Genomic DNA, 13,383 nt, shown 5'->3' with positions numbered 1-13,383 from the left:
TAAAAAAAGTTAAATAAATAAATTTTGATCAAATCGAACCTATCACACCCATAAATGTATAAATTCTTATATATAAAATTAAATGAATGTAATTATAAATCAAGTTTTATAAATTTCTGCACCCTATTTTTTTTAGTTTATCACAAACATTTCAGTGTGTGTTTATATGGGGCTTGGAAAGGATGGACTGGCGTTGGTCGACCAACAGTTTTAGGGGAAACGCCCACCCATCCATTACCATCATCATTGTGGCCATTATCGTTATTATCAGCCACCAACGCTGCCTCTCGGGACGTGCCTGGCATCGTCATAGGTCTTAATGCCTCCAGTCCCCATAAAGATTGTTTCACACATCCAAAGTTTAACTGAACCGCTCCGAACTGCTCTCGTGTCGTGCCTTGCCGTTTTGTCCAGATTATTGGACGATATTTGGAGGCCCGGCAAGAGTATTTGCATCAGACGCTGCCACTGTCTTGATTCTTTATGATTTTATTGTCATTGCTCGGATGCGATCAGTTTTATTTTTTGTGGCAAAACCAAAGCCACAAGCGCTCCTGAAATTTCAATTAGCATTTGGCTGAATTGATCGTGTGTGGGCGAGATCAGATTGAATTTTTACCACAGCTCCGATGCGAACTTAAAGACCAGGTCAAGGCCGCAGCTGGGCTGTATTTCAAGCTGCTCTCAAGTGTTATTCTACTCAGACAGAATTTGTTTATGGTTAGAGGATTCTTATAAGCTTCAATGTCAATGTAGAGTCATGAGTGGGCAAAAAATGCCGAGATAAATCATTTAGAACTTGTAGATCATTAAGTTTGGATTTATTTATGGGTAAGACATGTGTGATTTTTTCAATTAGCTTTATTGAACAGTATTTAATAAGAATTAAAATATATATTAATGGTAACAAAAAGATGTATCAAAAATGTGGTTTAAATATATTATTCTCCTCACTTTATAATTACATTGAGAACGAAAATAAGGAAGTCTTTCCAACTGGGTTCCATATTGGAAAAAAAAAGCGATTCTTAACCTCTTGCAGATTCATTTACAAAACTTGTTTTGTCGTTATATATGTGTATATAAAGTTTAAGTTTATTTTTTACACGGTATAAAAATATCAAATAATGTCAGTAGCAACCGTCTTTCACCCGACAATCCCCATTTATGTAACACACTTTATGCCTCTCGCCGAAATAAATGCCGCAACTCAACTGCCTGCCAAGTGTCTGAGTCTGGGTCTCAGCCACAGTCTGGGCCGAAAGGAGCCGGCTTAAAACGCACAGAAAAAGTGGACAAACAACAACCCAAAAAAGGCTTCAGCTGCTACCTGGCCGAAAAGGGAAGGCGGCCACAGGTAAACAAAGGAAACCACGAAATCTGCGATCAAGGCCAACTGAAAAGAGTTTCAAGGTTATAAATGACCAGCTTAAAGTGCTTAAAGGAACTGCAGTCGGCAGATGCAGCTGTCCATCCCAAGAACAAGTTTCAAGAGTTCCAGATACACGGGGGGGAGTGGAGCAGAATTGCAAGTATATGTATACTGGCAAAACTTTGAAGGTCAAATGATGTCGACGACGACAATAAAGATAACTACTCGGGTGTCTATATAAAAATTCTACATAATGAAAATGACACAAGCAAGCGGAGATTCAAGGGGAAGAAGAAGTAAGTACGTAAGTTATGTTATGTAGCGACCCGAAGTGAAAGTTTTTTAGAACAAGAAATATTGCGCATACGTCGACGACTGGAAAATAACTCAACTCGCAGTGAACTTTTTCTTATACTTGACAAAACGAAGGAATTGCGAGCCCACCACTTCCTTCTCGTGTCCTGCCCTGTCGAAGGAAATGTCCAAAAAGTTTTGCCCCATTTTTGTTGTTAGGCCAAACTTTTGAACTGGCTCAAAAGCAACTTTTTTGGTAGAACCAAAAGTAAAGGTAAAGGGGTTTGAGCGTGGCAAAGGTATTTTTGATGACCTCAAGGCGGGTTGCACGTGTTTCAATTGTTTTGCAAATAAATTGCCCGTTTCTTGTTTTTTGTTTGCTGTCTTGAGTTGTAGAAATATTTGGGAAATATTAAAGGTACAAGAAAGTTCGTTGGCATTTTTCTATATTTTATTATAATGATATAATCATTTGAATTTTCTACTAAAACTAAGAGAAGCATAATATCTACTTTATTAAAAAATTTGTATACATTAATAAAACAAAATCTGAACTGATCGTAGAGTTTTATTTTAATTGGTTTAAAAAATTCATTGTTTTTAATATAAAGTCCCATTAAATGGCTTTTTGTTATTTGAATCTTCATACTTATAGCAATAAGACGTTTCGTACTTCCTCGTTCTTAATTTTTGTTAATTTTCCCACCTTAAAGGGGAAGTGCAGTGCATTGACTGGACTTATGTCATTCCGGGATACCGCTACATAGCACCTGCCTCCGTCGTTTTTTTTTTCTCGTTTTCTCTGCCGTTTCCCTTAGTATATATTTATATTTAAATTTAATTATGTAATGTTTTGAGCCTCTTTGGGTGACTGTTAGCGCGTGTTGTTGTTCCCTGTGGCAAGACGAAGGCGGCTTGGGAAATTAAAATGTCAAATTCAATTGATTTATGGCCCGTGATTCGTTTTGTCTGTTAAAATTGTACAATAGCTTTGTTTTTGTTATTTGTGTTTTTTGTTACACTTTCAGCGTCAGCGTCAGCTTTCGCTTTCAGCTTTATTTTGCCTTCCTGCTTGCACATCCCCAAGTGTCAATCACCGATGAACAAAAACCAGGAGGTGTCCCGGAAAATACACCATAACCGCCCGTAATATATATTAAAGTTAATTAATGGGGCTGGGAGTAGAAGAAAAATGGTATCAACTGTATTTTTTTCTTCATTGGAAACGAAATGAAGTTACAACTACAGCAGATTATACCCTGTCAATATCAATGGAAGTCACGAGAGTCAAGGTGTATATTTATTATATTGAGTTGAAAGACAGACGAATCATGTGACTGATAGTTTAAGGCGTCTTTATGGGATATGAAAGGTTGAAAAAAAAAATTAGTTATAATATATCCATCTTCCCAAATACTTAATTCTTAATGTGTAACAGCACTTACCAAATGTGTTGCAATTGAAAACCTATATTCGATTTGGGATTCAAGTTTGGTTTAATATATTTCATTTATATTTCATTTTACAGTGGGTGCTGTGCAAACTAGGTGCGCTTTTTGCTCGGGATTCGACTCTAGAAAGGCGTCTAGAGGGTTTATTGATTCTTTCAACTTGTTTCTCGATCGCTACTTTGTGCTTTTAAGAGTCGTGTGAATATTAACTAAATCGAATTCAAGACTAGAAGGAAACGCTTTAACGAATAGGTGAGACTTGGCTACTAAAACGAATAACTCTACGGAAAAGAATTGTTTCAAAATCGGGTGTGTTGGAAGGTAATTAATGGTAATAAATTTCGAACGAAAGTGCTGGAAGAAGCTTCGTAAAATCGAACGTGTCGGATGACTTACTGCCAGGAGAAGCTGCCGGTGATGCCGTCTTTGAGCCGGTCGCGCAGTGATCGCTGGCGACTGGGCCCCGAGCCGGTCAGGGGCGGCAGGTTGGGGTTCTCCCCATCCTCCAGCACGGTGGCTATGTTCGAGGCGGACGTAGAGATTGGCGCGCCGGCGTGCTCCATGATCGGCGGCTGCTGGTGCTGATAGTGGTGGTGGTGGTTCGACTGCTGGTGGTGTGGCGATCCCGATCCCGATCCGGGTCCAGAACCCGGCGCCCCTCCCGCCGGATCTCTGCTGTTCAGATTCCGCCGGAACGAGCCGTGGCGAGGCGAGTTTTCGCGCGACATTACGGATCAATTTTGGTATCGATTTGGGTGTCGATTTAAAGCGGTTTGATTTGGCGGTTAGTTAACGATAGGAATTTCGCATAAAACAATTAGAAGCATAAAACAATTAGTTCAATTTAGAGCCAATTTTCAGAGGCTTTGTCTTATTTGTTTATTTTTGCTTTTTGTTTTTGGTTTTTATTTAGATGAAGAAAACGAGCGAGCGAGTTGAACTTGCTTTTGATATTTTGGTTTTAGTTTAACTTTGTTGCTTAGGTGGTGAGTTTATTGAGATTTAAATTGCACATAGAGCCAAAAAGTATTAACGGTGTGTAAAAGTTGGCTATTCGGAGGGGTAAGGCATGTACCAAAGAAAAAAAAAATATATCAAAAAAGAGTACAGTTGAAAAAACGGTATAGAAAAACGGATCTCATACGCGACACTTAGAGGCAAACATTCGTTGGGATTATCTATCCCTTCTTTTGGGGATGGAAATGGTGCAGGGGATATTATTAGCAGCGAAAAATGTATAACTTGTACGGTGTTATAATGGCTGTGAATGGTTACAGTAGTCTTGTATATAGTATATTGTTGTATAATTTGTGTAAAGGAAGTACAATAGGTATATAATTGAAAATATATAATTGTATTATTAACAGTGTAGCATAAAAACATACAGTTGGTATTGTAAAATATATAAATTGTATAGGGTAAACATTGAGAGAGCGTAGAGAATATATAAATATGTTTTTGGGTGGAAAATAAATATAAAGAGTATTGAATTGAGTTGTTTTGTACAAGTAAGCAATATATATTGAGTAGGAATGAGCAGAATATAGATTGTTTTTGAGTTTTATAGGAGCCGGATATAAGAATCTTAAGCGTTCGCAAGCAGCATGCCTTCTATATATGGTTCTATATACGATTACATGTTTGTATAATAGTTTTTTAGAGGAATTAGGAAGATAATTTGTAATAATTTGTAGGATAGATTGGAAAAATGTGGTAAACTCTGACAAATTCAGATAGGCAGTGTGGTTAATGTTTCAACTTTTGGAGGAAGGAAAAACGCACATTTCCGTTCGTGTGTCGTCGACGGCTAAGCTCAGGAATCTGGACACGGATGTGTGAGGAGTGTTAGCGTTTTACGGGTAATCCAATGGTTCGGAAACTCGGGAACTGAAAGCGGATCGTTCGACTGTACGTACGGGCAGGCAGAGTCAGTATTTACATGTGTCTGGCTAAGTGTTGGGTTGACTGGCTAGATACAGATATCATCGACACGACACGGCTATCAGGGGGTTAGCTATAGGTGACATAGCAGATACGGGGCTGATAGGCGACGCGATCGGCCGCTGCCCATTCGAAGGCACATGGATAGTACGAGCACGGGGGGGAGTTGGATATCATTATATTCATTGTGGGTTGGAACGATCAAACAGTACATTTAGTTGACATTTATGTGGGGAGCAAGGCAATCTATGTTTGATATATTTAAGGTATTTGCTTGTGGTTCTCCTCTCGAGTTTCGTGTTGTCGTATAACTAGTTTCAGTGTCGTCTTTGATGCCAATATTGGCAGTTGTTGTATCTTTACGGGTAGCTATAGGTATTCTGGTCTGGATATGGACTAGTTGGGTGTCTGTTATAGGAGCATTGTTGCTTAATTAGCTTTAGCTATTCATAGTTTAATTAGCAATATGCATAGTATTCTTTCTATTTGATATTTGTTCAGTGTGTTTCTGTTTCTGTTGCTTTGTGTTTGTATTCTGGTTAGTATTAGTATTTGTTTAGTGCTGCAATTTGCGTTTGTTTGGAGTTCTGGGTCCGGTGTTGGTCTTTGTGGCGTGTTCGATTCGATTTGGACTCGAATTGGATTATTTGTGTGCGCTAGATAGTTGTATTATTAGCATTATCATTATCATTAGTTTTTATAAGTGGATTAGAAGATATTGGGATATCTGATGGGCAACGAACCTGCAAAGAGAAAGGTTATATTAGTTAATAATTTAATTTGTTTTAGAATAATAAATAATAATCAAATTGTACCGATACTAATACTATTTTAAAAAAACCCATTTAACCTTTAAACATCCTTCATCCTTTTTTCCTTAGGCCTGGAAAAATGTTTACCATTTTTCTTTCAAGAGCCTCTCTTTCCCAGCTCTACATACATACCTATATATGTATATACAACAATTGGATTAACAAAGTATAACTTAACTAAAAACTTCCGACGGCGATCTTTACCGCCTGCATAAACACGATGACAAGAAGTTAGCTAAAACGACCCAAAAACAAAAAGTCTGTGCAAACTTTTAACCAACATACAAAGCCAATTTCCAGGACTTTTTGTTGTTACGGGTTCTTGTTGTTGCCACTGTTATGAAACGTGCAAAAAAGCGTGAAACTTTGTTCTCGTCCTCGCTCTGAATGCAGTGAAAAAATAGGAAGGAAGGAAAAATAACCAGCGAGTCATGAATTTGTAATAACCCAAAGTGAATGCAAGTTACCCTCACTGATGTCACATCGTAAGTAGCAAGCCGAAATTGTAATAATAAAGTTGATTTTTTTATTAAGCCTTGTACTTAATGGGGATTTTCTTCTGAAAGTCCTTTTATTACTTTCATTGAAAAATATTTAAAAAAAAGTTCAGGGCAAAATTGCAAGAGATGTATTTTGATTTTAAATAATTATTAATAGAGACGTTGAAGATTGTATTTTATTTTATTATATTTTCCTTTATTTATTTGTACAACAAACATTCAAAACAAAAAGAGTAATAAATGGTTAAATTTTTAATTCAATATCTTTACAATTTACTCCCCCTTTATTTATTGTTAAAATCATAATTTCTTTTTTAAAGAAAAGTGTATATTTTTGGGGCCGCAATTTCCCTCAAATACAATTTCCAGCACTTTGTGTTGATTGCGAGCTGAGCGCGTGCAAACAGAATGCAGGAGAAATGCATAAAAAATAAAATCCGAATCCCCACAAGGACATTCAGCCATTTGAAATAACAGCAGAAAAAAACCTCCCTCATAAATGCTCGCTTTGTCGATTGGCAGAAATGCATTTTTAGCCATCAAATTCCACCGAATAACGCACTCAATGCCATTCCAACAAAAAAAAAAACAAAAACGCCCTCGCTTTGGCACCGATGACTTTGCCCATTTTCCGTTTACATAGCGAATGAATTGTAACAGGATATGCAGGGTCCAAAATGGGGAGAACGAAGCCTTGAGGTCCTCCAGGCCCGGTCGTGACTACGGAACCAATGTCAAGTGGCATTACTATGGAGTGTTTTCGGCGCTCTCAAAGAACGCAGAAGCCGCTAAATGAATTATGCATACAGCCGCCGGGAGTGCGGCCAAGGAGCTTTCCTGTCACATTATGCATTGCTAAATGCTAAACGGATTTAAGATCACAACGATGCCGATGCTGGCAGGCATGCGGAATAGTTGACATTTTCCGTATGCCAAAGGTTGGAAAACATTACTAAACGAGTCGATTTTAGGAAGAGTGAAAAATTAAAGCTTTACTTAATGTAATAGTTGGGAAAATTCTCAAATATAGAATATTATTTAACATTTCCTAGCAAAGGACCATCAACATTTTTAAACCACATTTATCCAGCACAAAAGTATGCTATATATTTTCAAGTCCACTAAATGACTTAATGGTACTCGGATTTAATCTCGTTCATGGTCTAAAGCGAAATGGGAAAAGTTACATTTTCCTCATAGCTCCACGCACATTCAATATTTAATTTACTGCCGGGCAGATAGCGATTTTTGGTTTAATATCCTTTGCGCTGTAATTAAGCCAACGTCAACGTCAACGCCAACTTTAACGCCAACGCTCTGGGCAAAAGCTTTGGCTTAAACGCCGACACATGGCCAAGAGCCGAGCTGAACTAAGCCCAACTGAACTGAACTGAACAGCAGAGCGTCCTACATAAAAGGATTTCATCCGTCTGCACTCGCACACACGCTCATTATGATTATTATGAGTAGTTTCCCAGTGCCGGCATCCAAGCCATGTCTGTTGCTTTACCCTTCGACGTAATAGACGTCGTATTTCCTCGTCCCCTTTCTTTTTTTAACCCCCTTCTGTTGCATTCAGTTGGATGCGGCTGAAAGGGCTGAAAGGGAAATGGGGCAGGGGGCATGGGCGTGGGCGGGGGGTGGTAATGCCATAAAATGAGCATCGACGCGCATTTAATACTCGCACTTGAAGCTTGTTCTAAAGGACGTACTGTGGTTGTCACCAGATTAAACTATTAAAAATATCGAAAAAGTATGAATCTTTATTTAGTTTTAGTCAAGTTTTTAGTGAGAGTTAAGAGGAGACATGGTATTCTATTTATAATTGATAATGAACGTTTATTATGAAATTCTTTTTGTAACCGTAATTTATAGGGGAAACTTACACATTTTTACTTTAAGTCTGCTTCTGTTTTTAGCAATTTTTGATCCGTATATGTAAATTATACAACAAACTAAATACTTTAAAGACGGACGCCTCCACTCCAACCACTGTGCTGTCGCACAACTCCTACGGATTCCCGAGCCCTGTGCGGAAGTGAATGTGTGCTGCCATGGGTATGTACATACCATATACATATATATGTGGCCATGAGCAGCTCACAATCGCATACATTTCCCGGCATTACAAGCTCACTTTTTAATATGTATGCATGTCTCCAGTGTGGCCACCGTACGTATGTACGTACGAGCTGGTGGCGTGTGGGCGTGGGATGAGTAATGACTGCCTTCGGCCGGAGCATTTCAGCATTGGCAGCAGCGCGTTCCAATGTCCTTACATAGACAGTCTTTCGTTCATTTTGAAGGCTATGCACTTAGGCGAGGTCATAAATATGCGAAGCATAGGAAAGGGGAAATGGCACGAAAGGGAGAGTGCTGAAATGTTATGTAAAGTGTGTTGGCCAGCTTTAAGCCCAAAGGCTTTAATTGCGAACAGTATTTCCACACAGTTGACCAACAAATTAGATATAAAAATGCACTGAGATTCATTTTATAATGAATTAAAATATATTTAATAATTATATTTGAGATTTTAAAATTCTCTCTCTAGTATATTTGCTGCTAGATATGGATACAAACAAGTACATAATTATTTTCCTAAAACCAATTACCACAACTAGGATAACAGGAAAAAGTTGGTTTTTTAGCTGTACGAACACCACTGAAAGGACATTTGCATAGCCGCTAACCGCGTGCACATTTTGAAATTTCATCCTTTTGGCGCCTGGCTGGCTTCGCTGTCGCCTTCCCCAATCCCTGGCACATTCATTCATAATTGCAGGATGCATTTTGTTTTAGTGCTCTCAGCCCCAGCCAGCCCATCGCTCGTGCTCTCCCTTTCTGGCTGGGCAAACATCAAGGATACCCTTGAGTTGGCACTGAAAAAATATTTACTTTTGCTCAGTTCTTTTGTTTCTGCCACTTGTCGCCCCTTTAACGGAATTCCAACGCACAAATGTTCAACTCTCATTCGCCCTAATTGAGCTCGCGGGCAGGAAGTGGGCGTGGCACCGAGCTTAGTTACTCTTGGCCCAGTCCGTGTGGGTACGTGTGTGTGTGTGTTGCTGTACGAAAGGGTCCAGTAAATGCAAATTGCATTCGCATATTTTACACGCCCTTCGGGCCACCAGGGCGCATACGTAATGGAATTGACAGCGCGGAAAATCGGAAATTCTAGTGCCAGAGAGAGAGTGCTAGTGCTAGTCCTGCAGCACACAGCGTCGAACTGGTGACCAAGTGCCAGTGTCTCTGTGCCTGCAGTTCTGGTTCCAGGCAAATGTAATTTATGCCTATAATGGAGTCCTTTCTACGCCATGTGGCTTTTGTTCTCACAGAATGGCAGGGCAGCGGAGGGCCAAATGACATATGGATATGGGCGATCAGGCAGTTAATGCCCTGGGATTGGCTCCATTGAGCCCCGGACAAAGTGGATTTCGGATAAGTTTTATGGATTAGCCAAAGTGGAATTTGAATTCGATGTCCGACATAGAACTTCCCGCGGGTAAACATTTAAAAAAGGCTCCTTCGGAAGGCTGTTAAGCTTAAAATTATTATATTTAACTATATACCATACATGGCAGATAAATAAAATGTAACAATACATAAATACAAGAACAAATATATAAATATGTAATTTACTCCCACCGATTTTTCCTTCTGATTATGTTAGTAGCAACTCTTAAAGCACTAAAAATCTTTCGCTATCTAATAAGCCTCACTAGTTTCTAGGATGACGGCATGCACAAACAATGACATAAATATTAACATTATTTCTACGGCTTCCTGCTGAAACTAATTCCTAATGAAACGCTGTCGAGAAAAGGTAGTTGGTGGGGGATGTGGTGTGGGCCTGAAATATGACAGATATTACATCGACACGAACTGGGAAATGTTTCGGTTTTGGTTAGGCTTTCATGACAAAATCAATTGCCCGGCGGCAGAGGGCAAAACACGAGCGAAATTCAGCCCAATTAAGTTGTCACACAGAGGCACAGAGTGGAAAAACAAAGAGGCGGCGGAAGGCAGATGGCTTATATTAATCAAAATATTTGCCAGATAACTGGGTCAATAGTTGGCCAGGGGAATGAGTCATGTTCGAGGGGCAGGCAATAACAACAACGTTGCGAAATTGAGAAGAGCAGTTGAGCGCATTACTTAACATTACTTGAGTCTACGAGTCTACCTTGCTAACAGATTTAATGCCAAAGAGCCGGCAAACAATTGGGCCGCAGGATAATGGAGGACCCTCCCTCGCCTCTGTGGCCACTTCAGTGGCATTAGTGACAACCTTGCCGCAGACTGAACAAAAGAAATATAGCACTGACATTGACAGACTTGGCAAATGTTGACACGACTCTATCTGGATCTCTTGAGCTCCGCAATTTGCATTCGCATTTGCATTTGCATCTGCATCTTTGGGTTTGTCAATTATTCCCTGCATCTGTAATTGCAATTTGTACAGCTGCGAGGGGCTGGGAGGGGCTTGTTTGAGCTATGCACAAACGGATTAAGCAATAACAAAAGCGCATTACAAGTGGATTTAATTGCAGGCTTAGATGGCAGCTCTGCTCGGCAAATTACGTATACGCAGCGTTTGCCCTGCGGTTGTGTGTGTCTATCTTGTGGGCGAGTGTTTGCCCAGGCAGCAGCGAGCAGGTTAGTTAGTTATGCATTGCCAGCTCAAGGAATTAGCCATGGGTAACAACAGCCGGGCCAGAAGCTTTCAAGGCAGCATACAGCCGAGAACAGCCAACTTGGGGAAGATTTGAGTTTAGTTATATGGGAAAATAATACCTGGAAAAAGTTATTGACAAGTTTGAGCCTTGAAGAACTTATAAAGCTCTTTCAGTTATTCTGCCTTGAGTACTATCAAATGCTACAGCAATAATTAGCTTTCTCTGAGCAATACATAAGCGTATTCAATGGAATGGGTTTACTTCAAAGATACCATTTATTTATAATTCTCTTACACTGTTAGATTCTTAGACCTTGGCCTAAATATTTGTTAAGTTTCACTTTACATTATTACCCCGGGGAAAAATTGGCCAAGTGTTATTCTCAGGATAATCATAAGCAATTACTTTTAAGCTGACCCCAATTGGAACATCAAGTTTCGCCAAGACAATTAGCTTCCAGACATCTGTCAAGCCACAGCTATATGCTCCTATTCCCATTTCTCTCCTCATATCCTCTAACACGTACGCACACCCATTGGACCCTGGGCGCCTGCAGAGTCAACAATTTATCAACGTTTTAATTAACATACGCGGCAGGCACTAAAAATAAATGCCGGCAGGAGCGTAAAATATTACGACAAGGGGGTGTTGGTGGGCGGTGGTCTGGATTTTACTGCCCAAGGACGGGACACGTGCCGCGCAATTAAAACGAGAATGATGACAATTAAAGGTGCGATCTGCGAACGGGTTCACCAATGGGTCAACGTATTTCACCAGAGACCCAACACCCACGGCCCAAGCAGTCATAAAACAAAAGTGACCCCGAAATGATGGCCTTGCCATACACAGAACATAAATTTGTAGAAATTAAATGTCAAAAGTCATTTTCTTTATGGTAAATAAGTATGAAAAATCTGCAAGTGGGCTTAAAGAATGCTTTCATTACCCAGCCTAGTTAAAAAAAAAAAGAAAATTCATCCACTTCAATGCTATCCAAACCATCATTTCGACGGCTTTAGGTTTCCAACCGAGAAAGATACGTAAAAAAGTCCTGTAAGGACCTAAAATTCAGTTTTTATACTACCTTGACACAGCCAATGCGTCAGCGTCAATCGCTTTTCGCAATTGAAAAATATATTGATCCCTAAGTTAATCCTGGAGAAACCTGGACCTAATGGAAATCTAACAATCAACTTATAAGTTCTTTTGGATCAGACCATCCAGGGAGTTACGTTCTGCAATCTTATTGTCATCCATTTGAACAGATCTGAAGCTGAATGAATGCTGAATGATTAAGTGAGTTTTAAAAGGTTGTATTAACCTTTTGCGAATGGAAACGTGATCTTATATTTGTATAGATTTATTGTAAAAATGTATTTCCTTTTAAGAAAACCCCTACTTATCGTTAAGATTTTGAAGCTGAAAGTTTTGGCTGTGTACAAAATAAGGGAATACGGGTTGAAAGCAAGGTTTCTAAGGGTTTTGGGGGCTAGGTTAGTCCGCCAATGAGCGAAAGTCCTGCGGGTTCTGCGGTTGCCGCTGTGTCTTCCGCGTAAACTATTAAGCAATTTCGAAATTTCACAGAACTTATGCGCAATTGGCACGCGAATGGAAGACACAAAAGACGCCAAGGAACGCACACACTTACGCTGCAGGAGCGTTTCCGCCTTGGAAAAAGTTTCGCTTCCTCTTCTTTTTTACTGAATGAAAACGGCGCAGCCAGCGAAAAGCTGTTCTCTCCCACGTTCTCTATTGCTTTCTCTATCTCTCCCTCCCTCTGCCAGCTAGCTGCCCTGCTTGCTCCTGCTGGGGAAATATGAAAAATGGTGAAAAAACAACACCTTGTCAAGGACAAAGCACGCGACATGGCCAGAAAACAGCTGAGCCGATGTTTGTTGTTGTTCCCACCATCTCTCTGTCTTTGTCCTTATTTTTCACTCTCTCTCTTACTCTATCTCTCTCTCTTTGTACTAAAATTAAATGTTAGGAAGTGCGCATGCTGTTAATCCAACAGTCGTTGACATCGCTAACAGCTGTTAACCGAGGCAAGCCCACAGAATTGATTATTGGCTTTCATCACCAAACAAATACAGTGCCTCAAACCACGAGGAGACTTATAATAATCAATTTTTGTATGGTATGGAAAAAGGGAAGTCTCCCCTCCTCACTCAAAGTTAAAGGACCTCGATGTTATAGATCTTACATAGGTTTGAAGACATCATAGATGATTACTTTGATCGACTTAAAACCTAATGAACAACTATTTTAAGCTCGTGTCAGTAAGGGTACGAGCGAGTCAGATAAAATATTTATATATTTTATTTTACTATAACTTTC

General features: G+C 39.6%; 1 protein-coding gene across 7 annotated transcripts in view; it reads right to left on the bottom strand.

Moving 5' to 3' along the window:
- mtd (TLD domain-containing protein mustard) overlaps positions 1 to 13,383 on the bottom strand; it is an 84,348-nt gene that overhangs the window by 66,373 nt on the left and 4,592 nt on the right. For 2 of the 7 annotated variants that reach the window (XM_070286477.1, XM_070286478.1), the window contains exon 2: positions 3,514 to 4,167. In XM_070286477.1, coding sequence (XP_070142578.1) covers positions 3,514 to 3,845 — 332 coding nt within the window. In that variant the 5' untranslated portion in view covers positions 3,846 to 4,167. Of the gene's footprint in view, positions 1 to 3,513; positions 4,168 to 13,383 lie in introns of those variants that run through there. The other 5 variants (XM_070286481.1, XM_070286480.1, XM_070286469.1 and 2 more) reach the window with 5 other exon arrangements.

Source organism: Drosophila kikkawai, chromosome 3R (genome assembly GCF_030179895.1).
Source record: "Drosophila kikkawai strain 14028-0561.14 chromosome 3R, DkikHiC1v2, whole genome shotgun sequence".
Lineage (NCBI taxonomy): Eukaryota > Metazoa > Arthropoda > Insecta > Diptera > Drosophilidae > Drosophila > Drosophila kikkawai.
This window is presented reverse-complemented; position numbering and strand designations above follow the sequence as displayed.